Below are 18,017 nucleotides of genomic sequence, written 5' to 3'. Positions count from 1 at the left end.
AACACAGAAAAAGAAGATTCTTCACATGGATTCATACTTTGTCTATATTAGGGGACTTTGTTCTTTAAAGGAAAATATTAAATCATGAGTTATATTTAAATAAAGCACAATTCTTTTCCATGGATGCATACTCATTCCCAAACTCATCAAGATGTACACATGAAATATATACAGCTCTTTATATACCAATCAAATGTGGGGTTTTTGTTGTTGTTTTTCAGTACTAAGGATTGAACTCAGGGGCACTCGACCACTGAGCCACATCCCCATCCCTATTTTGTATTTTATTTAGAGACAGAGTCTCACTGAGTTGCTTAGTGCCTCCCCATTGTTGAGACTGGTTTTGAACTCGTGATCCTCTTGCCTCAGCCACCCAAGCTGCTGGGATTACAGGCATGTGCCATTGATTTTTTTAAAAGCATTTACACAAGGCTATAGAGATATGAGTTTGGGTTTGCTGGGCTTACTCTGGACCATTAAGACTGAAAGCCAGAGGTCAGGCTGGAAAGTTTCACCTTGTATTTTTGGAGGATTCATACAGTCCTACAAAAAATCCTGCACTATAAGTAAGAGGTCCATATTTTCTCAGGTTTTTCCTCTCCTACATTCCAGTTTAGAATCATCAAGGGAGAGAAAAAAGAATTTTGATAACTGCACCACAATATTATTGGTGTCCTTTGTAATTCTAAACATTCTGTTTTATGCATTTAAAAACAGTATTCCTAGAAGGGAGTCCATAAGCATCATCAGACTTCCTAAGGAGTCTGGAACATAAAAGAGTGTGCCTGACATCGAAGTGCAGCCGACAGTACAGGGTGATTATATTCTGGGGAGGGAGGGTTAATATCAGGAAAGACAAAGTAGCAAACACATACCACAAAAGAATGAGCAACAAAACGTAAAAGTGGGTTCTTTGAACTGGTGGACAAAGAACCTTCCTGACCTTTCCAGCTCTTTGTTCTGGCCCCCGAAAGCTATCACGGTCCTGATGGCCCCCAGAGCCTCTTCTGCCACGGCACCCGCTTTTGCATAGGCAGCTAGTTCTTTGTCACTGAACGCAGAGAGTATCTGGACAGAAGAGAAACAGTCATGATTTTTGTAGTGGGAAAAAAGTTAAAAGATAGTCTGGGTCACTCTTTACCTACTTTTTCTTCCAAAACCCTTTGCTTTACCAAACATCAAAGTCAAACAATCCACTGGCTGCTTCTACCTCCTACAAAGGCTGGATCTGATTCAGCTGGCAGACTTCCCAAGAGAAGTCAGGAAAAGGAACCACACATCATTCTCTAAATAGTGTTTTTGGCAATAGTGTCAAATTCCACACCTACTCTATTTTTTCACTGTTAATTGTAAGGTAAAATAAATTAAAACCTTATGCTTTCTCTTAAATGTGTCATGATTTTTATCTACAAAGAGAATAATTTCAGACTTACTCCTGGGCAATCTACTGAATAATAAGATGGCCAAACAAGATGTTTCAGGAGAAAAATAAAGGGAGAATCCAAATAGAGAGAACAAGTAGTTCACTAAGTAAATCATCAGCCCCAGAATGAACAAAAATTGCCAATGAACTTCTCAATTCTGAAGTGTTAGCTGAAGTAAAGCAGATTATATATATAATATATATATTATCATAAGGCAAAACTGGCACAATGCAACACAACTGTCATGAGTAACAATTAAAAATAAATGGAACAAAAAATACCAACTTTATTTGAAGTCATGCAATAATTTGGAGGAATGTTACATTTAAAAGTGTTTCCTTAAATAGGGATATAACCATGCATGTCATTTAGACTACTGTGCCAGAAGATTTAGCTAAAGAAATAATACAGCAGTGCTAAAAGCCTGTAATTGAGGTTAGAACTGTGACTTTTAAATGATATTAAAAGTTAATTTCCTTATCAAAGCTCTATATTCCAACATGCTTCTAGATGTGGTTTCTACTGACATTTAACACGGATTTGTGTAAGTCCCAGCACCTGGGTAATAAAAATAACTGTATGTGTGGGTTAACACACATGAAAATGCCCAGGCTTCACAGACCTTTGCCCAAACAGCTGCAGAGAGTCCCAGGAGAGGGCTGATGGCCATTATCACAAGGGTGAGCTTCCATCCTCTGATGAACCCCACTATGAATCCTGCAAAAAACGTGGCTATTGCTTGAAAGAACATTCCAACCTTGTCACCAATTCCTTCACTGATTTTGGAGATGTCACTAAAAAAGATCACACCTAAGTGGTTACAGGCAGGAGGTCTTGAGTTAGAAAAGTGAAAAAGACATTTAACAAACACATAGATAAGTAAAACATGTTCATACTACTGTAAGCCTCTTTCAGAGTCTTAGCCTCTTGAATGATACTTTCCCCACCTAAATACTGCACAAAGGAAGAAATTCAGGATTAGTTCATGCTTCTAAGAAGTTAGTATTATTAAACTCCATAGTATTAAATTGGTAATCCTATTAGAAGCGCATTAACATTTTGAACACATGAATCAATTTGTTTAAGAAGAGGACTTAGGAAGGGGATTGCAGCAGTAACAAGCAGTAGTCACAGGGAAATATTATTTCCTATTACAAGTTGAGCATCCTTAATCAAAACCCCTGAAATTTAAATGCTACAAAATCTGAAATTTTTGAGCATGATGATGGTGCTCAAAATGTTTTAGAAATTTGGAACATCTCAGATTTCATATTTTTGGATTAAGGATGCTCAGCAGGTGAAGTCTAGGTAAATATTTCAAAATTTGAAATACTCCAAAATATGAAATGTTTCTTGTCCCAAGCATTTGAGATAAGGGGTATTCAACAGTATAGGGAAAAACAGAGAAGAGTTCCTTGCTTCTGACAGTGACTCTATTCTCCTAGCAGTCAGTGTGATCCTCTGAAAATTATCATGTTACTCCTCAGCCTGAAAACTTCCAGTAGCTGCCATTTCTCCCAGACTGAAAGCTAAAGCCCTTATTAAGGCCTATGACTCTAGATGCCTTGATTGTCCCTCCTTTTTTTTGACCTCTACTGCTCCTGATGCTCTTGCCAGAATTTCCATCAGGAAAAGTTTATCTTCTATCTCCCCCTGCTGGAATGTAAGCACCAAAAGGACAGAGATGTTTTCTTTATTCACTAATATACCCCAAGCCCCCAGAAGACTGCTTAGTGTATAGTAGCCACTGAAATATATGTTGAAAAAGTGAAGAGTCAATACTTACTAAAACAAATTTCTTAGCGAATTAATGCAATCATTCATTTATCTACATGACCATCATTCCTGAAGGTCTAGCCCCTGTCAGGCCCTAAACTCCATGAGAAACAAACAGCTCAAATGTGCACTCATTTCTCAAGTCAACCTTTTATACAATTGTGAAGAACATTAATGGATATGAGAAATATGTGGTGGGACAGACTGTAGATGGTTCCAGGATTGACGATCAGATGATATATCTCCAATTTATATCAATTACTTAATCTAGTGATTTGTTTCCACATAAGCCTTCCCCAGCAAATTTTCACAGTTAGTGGTTAATTTTTGATGAAAGTATAACACTTACTCTGTTAATCGTGTGTTGAGTTCAGCGGTGTCATTGACGTCAAACCAGCCTATCTCCTGTCGTAGGATAGCATGAAAAAACTTTTGCCTAATTTTTTTAATCTGTCGGCCAGCTGCCAAAGTCCAGAATGAAACTTGGATATAGGCAGCAACAAGAACTCCAGCACCTAATCCTGAATAGTAATATGCATATCTGGAAAATAATTAGAAAGATTCTTTTGAATACTGTCCTTTATTCATTTCTTTCCAGAGAAATTTCAGAATTGAAAATTAAGCAGTTTACTAAACTAACCATGAAGACCGTATAAGACATTATAATAAATCCTTAAATTTCCTCTTTTTCTTAAATTACAAGATGAGGAACTTCATGATGGCAAGTCTGTTTACTTAAACTATTATCCAGTTAAAACAAATGAATCATTGTGGTTAACTGCAAAAACAAATGGTGCTAATGATTCATTTTAAATTATTGATAATTTGTAAATACCATTTAACTCCTCTTTCATAATTATATCCTAGGCTTGCATATTATATTATACTGAAAAAGTTCTAGCATATTTACATATTGCAAATATAGAAATAAACAGAGCAAGCGAAATGATACTTAGTATGGTTTTCCATATCATTTACACAAATAACCAAAAAGCATCTCTTCTTCTTTGACAGAATACAAAAATATTCTTTAAAATAATAGGGCAGAACATCATGAATTCAAATTAATTTGGAGTAGATGTTTAACCAAGTAAGTAGAAAGTTAGTATATTTAAAAAACAATAGATATGTTTCAACACTCTCAATTTTTAATCTAATTATACAAGTTGTTTCCAGATAGAAGCTTTTCAGGCCTGCTTTAGCATATAGATCACATTTTAATCAGCAAAATCAGTTGATATGCAGTCACAGAAATATTATGTTACAGGCTTTGGAGATTTTTATTGAGAAGACTGCAAGAGTGGGAAAATGCTATAAATGACACTGTTGGATCAAATGGTCAAATTGAAATACAAATAGTAGATTAGAGAAAGTATTATATGAATATTAAATTTAATGATGCTTATAACTTTACTGTAGTTATATAAGAGAATATCCTTATTCTTGGGTACCATGGTGAAGTAAAGGGCCATGATGGATGTAACTTAGTTGATACTGGGGACTGAGGCATAAATGATAGTAACAAGTGGATCTGGTAAAGAGTACAGATATTCTTTGTGTATTCTTACAACTCTATAGTTTTGAATTATTTCCAAGTGAAACATTAAAAGTAGTATACCACATGTATGTATACATAAATTACCTCGTCATTTCTTCTTCTAGAATTCTGCCTGGATTTATCAGTGACAATGAAAAATTCACTAAATGAAAACAAAACAAAAATTTAAAAAACATTTTTAGAAGTTAAATGATTAAAAGGCACTGATAGATTTTAAAAATCTATTAAGAATATAAATATATAAACCATATAAACCATATATAAAAGATGCTACAGTTAAGTTGCTCTAATAAAGTTTCTCTCTCTCTCTCTCTCTCTCTCTCTCTCTCTCTCTCTCTCTCTCTCTTTCTTCTTCACCTCTTCACACTCAAGTGTACTTTTCACTTCACTCAGGTACACAGCCCTGGGGTTTATGTTCAGGACATCAGGTGCCCAGAGCAGGAGATAAGCCCTCCAGGGTTCTTGCCATCCTAGGGGTCTTGACCTTTGGTAAGCAGCTTCCTAAGATAGCCTAGAGGGGCTGATGAAGGACAGGAGGCCAGGGGACACAATTATACACATGGCAGAAGAGGCCAAAAGAAATGGTTAAAATTGAAACAAAATGTAAGGGGCACTTTTTTTGTTTGTTTGTTTCTTGGTGGCTCAAAGTACTTTATAAGTACTTGATTCTGTAAATTTTATTGTTATATCTTTGCTTTTCCTTTAACATGCTTCCTTATGACGTATGTAAGAGAAAGGTTGAATTACATCCAAAAAAAATAAAGATAGAAGATATCTGAATTACTCAAAGATAAGACAGCGATAGCTGGCAATTGCTCAAGTTCTACATTCTATGTCTTCTTTCCTAGCCATACTGTCTTCTGGTATTTTTTAACCAGTATTAATCGAAAGGAAATTATTATCTGTTAATTTGATAAAAAATGTCTCAGTGCCTTTCCTGGTTTGCCTGTTTTAATAACAGCTATCATTTCTTGAATGCTTATTGGACGTCAGGCATTGTTTTGAGTGTTTTATGTGCATCAATTCATTTAATTTTTCACAATAATTTCATGAGGTGGGACTATTTGATAAGTCCACACTTTATAGAAGAGGAAACTGAGCAGAGAGAAGTGAAGTAACTTTTCCAAAGCCATACAACTAGCAAGTTGCAGAGTTTAATCCAGCCTAGGCAATTTGATCTATGCTCTAACACTATGCTATACTGTTTGACAAGTGAGGTGATGACTTACTTTCACTTAAGAAAACACAGAGTGAAAAAAAATAAAAAGGAAAATGCCGGTATCTATTGTATTCATGACATAATAGGACAAATCAAAACCACACCACTGGGGAAATGCGCAAGTAGGCACTTCTCCTTTACCCTGGAGACAAAGTCATCTTTTTTTGTTCCTTTAACATGTGTAAATAGCCTAGGGGTCATGTCTTCTCGGTGATGTGTATCTCCCTTATTTTTTTTTCAAAGAAAGATAAGTTTTTAGTTAGTTTAAAACTTAAGCTATCATCAGTATTAATCGCCAGCTAATGGTCCAGATTGTACCATAATTTTTCCTACTGATGTGAAATGTTTCTGGTTAGCTCTTGAATAATTATCAGACCCTTGAGGAATCCTACCCTAGTTTATTTCTCTTCTTATCAGTTTAGTTTGGTTCTGTGTGCCCATTTCCTTCCTGAGCTCTTAGCTATGGGAAATAAGAACTGGGTTTGGAATTATAGGCAGAGAAGCTATTCTACAGTTATCGTTATCATTTGTAGAAAGCATTGTTGGGTTTTTCCTCTCTGAACTTAATTAAGATTTTTTTCTTCCAATACCTACTTCAAAATTTTTAATCCTCTATATAAGAATATCATATTCCAAGTTGACTCTCCCTCCTAGGAAATAAGAATCTATCAACATTCTAGATTTGACCTGCTCCTTTCTCAAGAGTCCCAGGCCAAGAATGGCAATCTAATTTAGGGTTAATAACCAGAGCAACCTCATATCCCCCAGGAAGCCCAGAGTATTGGTGTTTAGAGATAAGCAAGACAAATGTGTATTGGCTTGGATCCTTGGAGTCAAGGATTCTATGGGGCTGGGGTTGTGGTTCAGTGGTAGAGCGCTCGCCTATCTTCAGCACCACATTAAAAGAAAGGTATTGTGTCTAACTACAACTAAAAAAATATTAAGAAAAAAAAAAGTCAAGGGGTTCTATATATGAAAAGAGCCTGAACCTGTATTGTCAGATGCCACCTAAGATGCTTCAGTCCCATAAACAATCCCCAAGTGGTTAACTGGTCTGATTTTCTTGACATCATTGAGAACCTTGGAAAAATAAAGATGTGCCAGGCCAGGCACAATGGCATATGCCTGTAATCCCAGTGACTCAGGAGGGTGAGGCAGGATGATAATGAGCTCAAAGCCAGCCTCAGCAAAAGCAAGGTGATAAGCAATTCAGTGAGACCCTCTCTCTAAATAAAACACAAAATAGGTTTAGAATGTGGCTCAGTGGTTGAGTGCCTCTGAGTTCAATCCCAGTACCCCAAAAAAGAAATAAAGATACCTAGGCTCTACCCAAGCCCAATTAAACCAGAACCTCTGGCTGAGCTCAGAGCATAGTATGCTTTAAAAGCACCCCAGTTTATTCTAATGTGACAAAATGGAAAATTCCCACACCAGAGTACCTGAATGCCTCCCATAACAAGGAAATGGGGGAAACTGTTGAAATTACCTATTCATTTTAGAGAGCTCCCTTAAAATCCATCCATATCGTACATGAAGAATAAAATCCTAGTTTGATTGTTTCATTACCAAGTTTTCAGCTAGTTTCCCCAATATTTACTGATCATTTATGCTCCGATACTTTACACAAATCACCTTATTTAATTCTATCAGTAAGTCATTAACTTCAAGGATGAGAATAATAAGGATTGTAGAGGTTAAGCAACTTTCCCATTGTCACACAGTGAGTTACATTATGAGTTCTGAATAATAAGTGAATACATTGGGCATTAGGGAAGCAGAGTCCTCCTTGTCACATTTGAACATCAAAGTAAACCAATGCCTGCCTATCTTGATTCTGACTAGGACTTCTTTAATTATATAGAACTATTCAGCAGCAAAAAAAAAAAAAAATAGAGCTGGGGTTTGTTCAGGCATCTTTGCGCTATGAACAGTTAATTAAAGTAATCTGGAGCTCAAACATGACTTTTCTCCCTCAGCTGGAAAGTTGATGCAAGGATATGCAGGGTGCATTTCCCCACAGGATTTTCTAGATTATTGTAATCACATAGTCTTGGCATCAAAGGTATCAAGTTCTTGACTCTGCAGATGAACTGTTTTCTATGACTCTGTTCTTAGGTTTTGGATGCAAAATGTTTTGTGCATAGTTTCTCAACAACTGAATCATTGTGAGGGAACAACCCTGTCATGGAGTAGCTCTTATTCTGTTGACAAGGATGGGCTTGTACACAGTAAGTCATTGTCAGATCCTCTTGTAATTTAAACCTTTTCCTCTTCTAACATTCCCTTCACATTTGGCTTCCATTGAGTCTAGTTGTCCAAGAATCCAACAACTATAAAGAGTAGACTCTAAATAAACTTTATTCTTATTTGATGAGCTAGGGCCTCTGCAAAATACCCTATCTGCTCCCACCTCCCATGCTGTTTTCTAACCTCTGCAACTCCAAACATACCAACGAACACTCTGAATTTAGACTGAGTAGACTTTAAAGACATTTCCTGCAAAGAGATCCAAGAATAATAGTTTTACAAACTACCAAAGAATGGGTATTAGAAACTCATCATATTTGTGGGACTTTCCATTCCAATTCCTCCAAGACAGCCTAGTGACCAAATGGCTACAGAGCGTGAAGGTTCATAAACTAGAGTGTGTATTTGGAGGCTGCTGAGACAAAGTTGGAAACTCTCATGAGTTTATCACTCCAGCAATCACTTACTCACGCAGTTCCCTGGAAAGACCTTGAAGTTGCCCCTGGGCATACCACCTAATACCTGCCTGCCATGTCCAGCTTCAAAGCCATTCGATTGCAAAACAAGCAAACTGCTCCAAATAAACAAGCTGTGGAATTCTTCTTGTGTTAGTAAAAACAAAAACAGGACTAAGAAAATTGGTCCAAAAGCAAACTGATTTGTGATAAGTGAGTTGAACTGTTTTAATCTAATTTTTTTAAAAAATTTAATTGGGATAAAATATGCATCACATAATATTTACCATCTTAACTGTTTTTAAGTGTGCAGTTCAGTAGTATTAAGCATATTCACATTGTTGTGCAACCAATCTCCTGAAGTTTTCATCTTGCAAAACTAATGGGAAATTATATGCCTATTAAACAACAAATTCCCATTTCTCCCTCCCCAAGCCCCTGCAATCACCACTCTGCTTTCCATTTCTTCTACAACTCTTACCACTCTAGACATCCCATAGAAATGGAATCATATGATATTTGCCTTTTTTCTGACTGGCATATTTTACTTAACATAAGGTCCTCAAGGTTCATTCATGTTGTAGCACATGTCAGGATTTCCTTCCTTTTTAAAGGTAAATTATATCACATTATTTGCATATGCCACATTTTATTTATCCACTCATCCATTAAACAGATTTTTTGAAACTCTGAGTAGAAACAAATTTTTGATTAATAGTTGGGTTTCATTATTGGCATCACTCTGATATATGTGTATGTGTGTGTGTGTGTGTATATATATATATACACACACACACAAATACATACCTATGTACAAATTAATACGTAATAGATCTAGATCTTCTAAAAGAAAAAGAAACATAAAAAGAAAACATAAAATTTCTACTTCTCTCACTTCCTTAAAGACTCTTTACAGTCTGGGCCCTGCACATGTTAGACAAGCACTGTACCATGCAGATCCAACCCTAGCCATCCTTTAAGACTTTTAAAACTATCCTTTCCTACTCCAACTTCATCTTCACAGTATTTGTGTTAAGGTTTTTGTCACTGGTCAAGCCTAAGAAATCTATTTATAACTTTCCCATTTTTTTCCCCTGGGTAAAATACACACGGTCATAATCATGGTTGGGAAGATAGAAAGAGCTGGGTTTTAATTGTATCCTAAAAAACTCACCAATGGTGAACTATGGACAAGTTATTTGTCCCCTCCAAGCCTTTGTTTCTTCATATATCAGAGAATAATATTATCTACCGTGTAAGACTGTTCTTAGGATGGTTGCGTGAAATACTATATATAAGGTAATTGGTGTAGGACATAGCACATAGTAAATGCAAAGAAAAAACACTGTTTTTGTTGTTGCTGTTATAAAGAGATTCTTTTAAGAGATAATAATATTTGAGAATAAAGAAACTGGTTTTGTAGGAGCTTGCTTTAACTACTCAAAGGACAACTGGATTTCTAAAAGGTATAAATATATGTAAACATATCCTACTATATTAATAATCAAGCAGTTGTATTCTCTTACATAATTGTACTCATGCTTTACGACTGCAACTAAACATTGTTCTTAATCAGTGAACAATAAGAGTTCTTATGGAATAATATCTAAATGTTGAAGTACATTTTTCTGTTATCTTTGCTAAAATACAAAAGCTGTCTTTCATACATACATACATACATATACATATGTATTTACATTTATTTATTTTAATTCTACTATCTGTCTGCCAGTAAAGCTTTACTTGGTCTTCTACAGCTTAGGGGCCTCAAGGTTGCTTGGAGGAACAGCCATCAGGCTTGGTAGAAACCATGGAAATCTTCCTTTCAACATTGAATTTGAAGATTATGAAAATAAGCATAAGTTCTGGATCCCTACTCCAACAGTGTTGGAAGGGCCCCTTTTATAGATGATGTTAATTCATAGATTAACTTTTCAGTAACTATAGTCATTTGGGTGAATTCCTTTGGATTCACACTGAATCCATTTTCTCTTTAGTGAAGTGTCATATCCAATTCTGATTGATCCAAAAAAACTGGACACAGGAAATGGGTGTAATTTTTTAAAGAGAGGTGGGCAGGAGAAAAACATTAAAACAGGAAACATAATACAAGCTGAACATAACTAAGAAGTATTGTCACGCTAATGATGTATTTTGTAACTTATCAGTAATCACTGATGGAATGGACATCACATAGATTATTTTGTTATATTCCACCATCCTTAAGTAGAATGACTTTTCTATTTATTGAAATGTAAATCTTCCTGTGTGTTGCCTTACTTAGTATTAAAGTCAAACAGCACACATGAATTTTTTGAAATTTAAATGAGCACTTGAGGGATTTTCTAGGAATTTTACAACTCCTTTGGTAATATCTGGTGTCATTCAGATGTCTAAATCTTTAAACAAGTAGATGATGAATATTATAATAAATTCTGAATCTCTCACCCAGTTAAAGAAATACTACACATTGAAAAAAAAAGGAGAGAGAGAGAGAGAGAGAGAAAGCGAGCGCACGCGCGCAAGCGAGCACAAAACACTTACCTGGAAAGGAGAAGTTTCCATTGGTATTAACAAATCTATCAGTCATTTCTCCAAACACTATCATCATGAGAGGAAGACCTGATCCATGAGCTATGGCCATGATGGTTCCCCAAAACATAAACAATTTATCCTGCCAATCAGAGTATCTAAACTAAAAAATAAAAAGAAAGAAAAAGAAAGAAAACAATGCTTATTTTGTTAAATTCTTATCTTATTAATTTCTCTTTTTCCACAATTTTATGCCCTTTGGATTTTCATTTAAAAAAGAGAACGGCAATCCAAATCATTAAGAGACTATACTTCCATTTCTATTGCTTAGTCTCTATTTTTTGCATCTTTCCTCTCTTTTTATACTTTTTATACTTTTTTATTGGGTGTGTTGCAAACTGTTCATGATTCTTTTTATTTTATACTGGGTGAAGAAATCAATCTAATTCTGTTTAATTAGTATGTGATTTAGGTATACGATTATAATGTAATCAGAAGGTATAGGTTTGGTTGCATTAATAATATTGTTTGATCTCCCAGAGCCTCTGAGGTTATAAATTAAACCAGCAAGGGACAGACATTAAGTTGACACACACATCATATCCTTAAGACAGTATTCAGAATCTTTGAGAGAGAGAATTAAAAATAGACAGCAATTAGACCCTCCAAGTTTGAGGACTAGATCCCTTTAAAAGGTTAATTCAGCTCAGTAGTCAAGTGTTCTAACACATTTAATGGGGAGCCTATCTGTGGACTTCAGGAAAGTGGTGCTGATGGAGAGAATGACCATGTAGAATCTTGAAGGATGGGCAACTGCGGAATGTGGCAGAAGTAGGGGATGTTTAGGCTTAAAACAGCAAGATGACTGGAGTCTACAGGAGTATTTAAGTAACTCTCAACAGGGAATTCCTGAAGATCATATTGTAAGGCTTGGAAGAGGATATTAGAGAGAGATAAAAAGGCCTGCCGGGCTATGCAAAGATCTTGGACTTAGTACTATCTACAGAGAGGAGGGATGGCACCAATTGTCACAGTGAATTTCACAACCCCAAAGAGCTAACTGCACATCAGTGTCATAACACTTTGTTTCTTTCTGTCTTTTTAATTCTCTCCATTCTCATCTTTTCTCAATATTTTTGATGGACCTCTCTATGATTCTTTGCTCTTTTTTCCTCCTCTGCCTTCCAAACTACATCTTCTTTCACTTCCATTTCTATAGCTTAGTCTCTATTTTTTTGCATCTTTTCTCTCTTTTTATACTTTTCATTCACCAACCTTTTGGGAAAAAAGAACAGTTATTGACAGAGTGGGTAATGAGTCAGGATGGTAGATTAGAATCTGAGGGCTAAAGTTGAGTCAGGCTGGATCAATAACTAGGTGAATCTGAGGTTGGAAGCACACGGTTGGGATTGGGTGTGTTGCAAACTGTTCTCAAAGAGTTCCAGAAGTTCAGTTGGGGTCCGGGGTTGGGGGTCAAATTCCATCATCAACACACAGGACAAGAAAGAGTACTGAAAGAGACATAGGTCAGAAGCCAGGTGGAGCTCAGAATGAAACCAAAGGAGCAAGCAAAATCATGAGCAAAAGAGTAAAAAAGAACCTAGTCCATTAAAAGAAAGAAAGAGCAAGTGGGAGAGGTTTTCTAAAATTGCTACAAAAGGGACTACTGTCCCCAGGGTTAGTAGCTCCTGGCAAAAGAAAATAGATCTGTCAGTTTCAATTCAAAGAACAGGCTCAGGTTGACAGGTAGTGTTTTCTTTTGTGGACATTATGTGACACTGAGGAATGTTTTAATGCTTTTCATGTTGATTGAATTAAAATTAACAGTCTTTAAGCTTAAGTTCAAAATTGGGCGAATTTCACAGCAACATCCTAAGTAAACCTAAATTTGTTTTTAGCTATTTTTTTTTAACAAAACAATTTTTCTTAAACTTTTTCAGGACAAAAAAATATCTATTCGGTGGCAGAATAAAGAGTAAATTTAAATTCAATTTAACTAAGTCTTCTAAACTCAAATGATATTTTCTGTTTCTACTCTAAGGTGTGGAGCATTTTCTTTGCTACAGGAGACAGATTTAAAACCTGTATATTAAAACCAAGTTTTGTTTTCTCCAAAGCACTAAATTACAATTTTTTTACTCTCACTGAATCTTTTAAAGCAACAACAAAGAATAAGCAAGAAGAGAATGAATAGGGGCTTTGTGGTGACATGAGAAATGTGTGGATATTTTGATGTCTTTTTATCCATTTACTTACTAAGTTGGAGGCTTCTACTGACAAGCTGTTTAATTCTAACATCTTTGCTATCAAATAAAGGCTGTCAGTTTGAAACACATCCTATTTACCAATGGCAGGCAAACACTTTCTTGGACTGCCTCTCTGAGACATATTACAAATGAAAAACAGATTAGATTTCTTCCAAAAATATGTTGGCTGCCTTGCACCAGCAGAAAACCACACACAAACACAAAAAGGTCTTAATTAGAATCCCTACTAGGTGTCCTATATTTAACCACTTTTCCTGGAAGTAAATGTGGATATAGATTTCTCAATTATTATTAAAATTTCTGTAGTTTACAATTACCCTCCATATAAGCAAGCTTATCTCTAACTATATTTTGGTGGTGGGGGTGAGTTGGTGTGAAGCAAAGCAAAGATACATTTTCCTGAAATTGGTAAGTTTTTATGGTGCTATTAATACACTTCCTATTTTTAATTCCCCTGTACCCTATTTATCTCTGCCCTGTGGCATAGCCAGTCTACCCTTCTCTCCTTTATTATCCATCTTGGGAGTGTGGGCCATTGCCTTATAAACCAACATAAGACAGCACAGGTACAGCAGAGATCTATCACTGCTTATAGACAATCTTAAAGTACTTGCTCTGCAGCTCCTAATTCATGACCCCAAATATGAATGAAAGGTAGGATTATTCCAATCTAATATTTCACAGCTTACCAATGTTAATGGTCCAATCAAATTCACTTTCTTCATTTTTTGTGTGTCTTGGTTGCTGTAAAAAATATAATTGTTTGAACTAAAAATAGTTATGAAATATTTTACAGTCAATTGAGCATAAATATTAGTAGTTATGATGTTAAATTATAGTATTTTCAAATATAAAAGAGTGATGTCCACAATTGTCAAAATTACCCAGTTAAACAAACCCTGTAAGGCAGCCACCAAGTGCAAAGGTAACTGTCCAAGGTACTACAAGGACATATGGATAAAGAGAAATAGTTGTCTATGTTACAGAGCCTACAACAGAGGGAAGAATATGTTAATAATATCTGCCAAATCAATTTTTCTCCTAAAACAAAGTACATGTTGATCTAAAAATAATAAAGACCATTCTCTTGGAGGTTTTCAGAGAGTGGTGTCAAGAAGTCCTATTCATTCTACATTTAAAATACAGCTAGAATTTAACAATTTCTCCCCATTTTTCTTGCTATCCCCTGTAGACCAGCCTCCCACTTAGTCACTCCATCTTCAATATGCCTGCTTCAGTCTGCCTCAACTAGTAACCATTATTTAAAAATTCATATCATCATATCCTGTTGCGTTTCTGCTCAAAAACTTACAATGGATCCCATTTTTCTCAGATTAGAAATCAAAATCCTTATGTTGGCCTCTAAGGCCCCACATGCCATTTCCTTGTTACTTTCTGACCACACCTCTCACTGTCACTCCAGCCTCTCTGCTGCTACATGAACACTCCAAGCATGTTCCCATCTCAGGGACTTTGCATTGTCAGTTACCCTGCCAGGAAGGCTCTCCCTTCAGATTCACACAGCTCTTTCCTCTCGTTTCTTTCTAGTCCTTGCTCAAATATGGCCTTCAAAATAAGACCTGGACTAGGGTTAGGCTCAGTGGTTGGGCACTTACCTGGCATGTGCAAGGTCCTGGGTTTAATCCCCAGCACATCACAAACATATTTTTAAAATACTCAAAATAAGTTCTACCTGACAACTCCACTTAAAATTGCAAAGTACTTCTGCTTTGTGCTCCTAATTTTCTTAATATTTATTAATACTTTTTCAAAGTATTCATTAATTCTAACATTAGCTGGAGTTTTTTTTATCCTGAAACATTTCTCTAGATGGGTGATAAAAATTTATTCATAAGACTTGATCCCAAATTGTGTATTTATGATATTTACTGCTATCACTGGATGGAGCATCTGCTGCTAAATATATTCAAAAGAATGCCAGGGGCCGTTGGCAGCATGACTGGGACAAACATATAACTAACCCCCACTTTGCTCTAGATAACTGAAATGTCCTTACCTTCCTTTGAATGTATAAGCTTTAGTCTGCTTTTATAAAAAGTAATACCAGTAATATTTCATAACCTCAGAACCTTAACTTATTCTTAACTTTATGCATTTCTCCTTTGAGTGGTTTCCTTCTTTCTAAGAGAAAGCTATAAGCCTCTCTGCTGAGGATTTCCCTGGGTTCCAGAGTATTCTCACACCTTTTGCAGGGAGAGCTCCTTTTTGCACTCATCAAATGTTCAGCCAGTGCAATACATAAATAGCCTTCTTCATGAAAATACCATCTATTAATAGATTCACAGTCATTCCCAGCCTAAATTGCCAGATGATAAAAACCTCATTTTTCTACTAGAAGTAATACTATCTACCTATTTTTCCAATTCTATATGGCAAAAACTAAAATTTCTGTGAATAAATACCATAGTACTTAGAAGGAACAGAGCAAGTCACTGTCCAAACAAGTTAATAGACCAAAATAATGCTTCAGTTTAAGTATCAGATAGGCATATTTTCAGTTAGCTAATCAGGTCCCTTGCAGCTTGAGGACCAACTACAGAACCTGATAAATTTGTTCCTCTGGGTGATAACTCCATGACACAGGTCAATTAGTTCTGGGTGGCCTGGTGTGAACTAAGAGACTGCAGCAGCCTCATAAACTATTTGAGGCTAAAGATGAAAATGATTCACTGTTCCCACAGTGAAAGAGGAAACAGAAACACACCATTGACCGGCTCTTCTGTCCCTACCAAAGCCTGTAAAGTGTGCTTAATAAGGGGCTGGGGAACCAACCCAGATGGAGTTGGAGAAAGACCCACAAGTAATGGAAGTGCTGAGGTTTTCCTTTGCACTTGAACAAAAAACTGATTTGGAAGCACAAGGTTACCGAAGAATAAGGCTGCTCAAGTTTACCCTCCCCATCTCACCTCCCAGAAAGAAGTACTGAAAAAGCCTAGGATAGGAGGAGGGGGAGGAATGCGACAAAGAGGAAGAGAAATAACGGAAGAAATTTTGCCTCAATCCCCTTATTCAAAAAGCACAACTGTCAATAGCAGATGTCCGATGCTCTAGAAGCATGAATAATCATATGAGACATAATGAAAGTTATCTGTAAAAGTTTAAGAATTAAGTAACACAAAAAATGCTATGCGCCACCAATATTCATCGAATCACCCTGGCACAGAGGAAGACAACTCTTCTTTCTGAGCCTGTTCCAAAAGGAGCCTCAGTGACATTCCTGAGGCCACTTGAAACTTCTGCTTCAAGGTCAGAGCCTCAGACATAACCTTCCAAAGAAGCCTCCTCAAAGGCCAAAGGCATCAACCACTTTTCTCAACTTCTTTCTAGGACTGAATTTGCCCTGCTGATTCACGTGTAACGGAAAAGCCGGTGGCCACTGGTGATGTACCTGCTGCTGCCCAATTCAAAGTCGCCCTCCACTGTCCTGGGGCGCCGAGCTGTTCCGTTTCTTGCTGCCTCAAGATCCATCTCAGCCTGGGAAGAAACCACAGCCTCAGGTCCAAGTGCACCCGGCCCAGCTCTGAGGGGACCACCAGCCTCCTCGCGACCCCAGGCGGGAGGCCCCTGAGCGGGAGCACGGGTCTGTACCGGAGGCTCCAGGTGGAAGTCCCACTGCACCGCCCGCGCCCACAGTCCCCATTATCTCCCTCCTCCTTCACCTGGGATCTCGCGCGTTTCTGGCAGAGCCGCGGAGCGTGCGGGCTTTGGGGACCCGGGACCTGGACTTTGCTCGCCGCGGCTTCGTCCCCGCCCCCCACACGCGTCCTGCTCCAGCGACGCCTCCCGCTACCGCGGGGGCGAGGGCCCGGGCCCGCAGGAGCAGCTCCGGCCGCCCGCCGGGCTCGTTTCGCCGGCTAGGAGAGCGCGAGGGGCCCAGCGCGCCGCCCTCGCCGCCGGGGGCGCCGGGCCACCGCTGCCGCCCACCTGGGCTAGCCGCCAGCCCCGGCCCGGCCGCACCAGCTGCGGCCGATAAGCCAGCGTGTTCCGCTGAGAACCTTGCCCAGAAGTCCACCCAAGCCCCTGCAAGTGACTGTCACTCTCTTAGCACTCGGCTTTTTTTTTTTTTTTTCCTTTAAACCCACGTGGGGACAGTTTCCAGACTCTCAGCCATCATAAGGGCGCGAGAACTCAGAGAGCGCACTGGGCTCAATTTCCACTTCTGCATCCCTAGTTCTGATAGTGGCAGCAAACTCAAAACCAACTCCAAGGATGGTGAGAGGTAATCAAGACAGGACAGGAAACGTCACATTACGCTCTTTAATGAAATGGAACATAGTGTTCCCTTAGTACTTGAGACATGGAATTTAAGGGCTGGAAAGAACTTAGGTGATCGAGTAATTAAAAACCCACGTTCTTTACATTTGAAGAAACAGATGCAAGGGTGTTTAAGTCCTGTCTGATACTGCCTCAGTAAACGGGAGTCCTAGTACAGTGCCCTGGCTCTCTGCGCTAATCCTAGACCTCTCCCTATACTAAATTATCTCTGCACCAAGCTCCCATATGAACGTGGTTTCTTAT

At 37.7% G+C, this 18,017-nt stretch overlaps 1 protein-coding gene across 8 annotated transcripts in view; it reads right to left on the bottom strand.

Moving 5' to 3' along the window:
• The window catches only part of ABCB4 (ATP binding cassette subfamily B member 4), a 108,875-nt gene extending 91,346 nt beyond the window's left edge, over positions 1 to 17,529 (bottom strand). For 5 of the 8 annotated variants that reach the window (XM_081287871.1, XM_081287875.1, XM_081287877.1 and 2 more), the window contains exons 1-8: positions 17,159 to 17,529; positions 16,888 to 16,973; positions 14,168 to 14,222; positions 11,224 to 11,374; positions 4,843 to 4,900; positions 3,550 to 3,741; positions 2,047 to 2,218; positions 944 to 1,068 (exon numbers count right to left, since the gene is read on the bottom strand). In XM_081287871.1, coding sequence (XP_081143997.1) covers positions 944 to 1,068; positions 2,047 to 2,218; positions 3,550 to 3,741; positions 4,843 to 4,900; positions 11,224 to 11,374; positions 14,168 to 14,222; positions 16,888 to 16,967 — 833 coding nt within the window. In that variant the 5' untranslated portion in view covers positions 16,968 to 16,973; positions 17,159 to 17,529. Of the gene's footprint in view, positions 1 to 943; positions 1,069 to 2,046; positions 2,219 to 3,549; positions 3,742 to 4,842; positions 4,901 to 11,223; positions 11,375 to 14,167; positions 14,223 to 16,887; positions 16,974 to 17,158 lie in introns of those variants that run through there. The other 3 variants (XM_081287874.1, XM_081287876.1, XM_081287878.1) reach the window with 3 other exon arrangements.
• Positions 17,530 to 18,017: the final 488 nt, after the last annotated feature.

This window comes from Spermophilus citellus (genome assembly GCF_964194105.1).
Source record: "Spermophilus citellus genome assembly, chromosome: 3".
NCBI classification, from domain to species: Eukaryota; Metazoa; Chordata; class Mammalia; order Rodentia; family Sciuridae; genus Spermophilus; species Spermophilus citellus.
The sequence above is the reverse complement of the archived record's forward strand: the minus strand, read 5'-3'. Positions and strand labels throughout refer to the sequence as shown.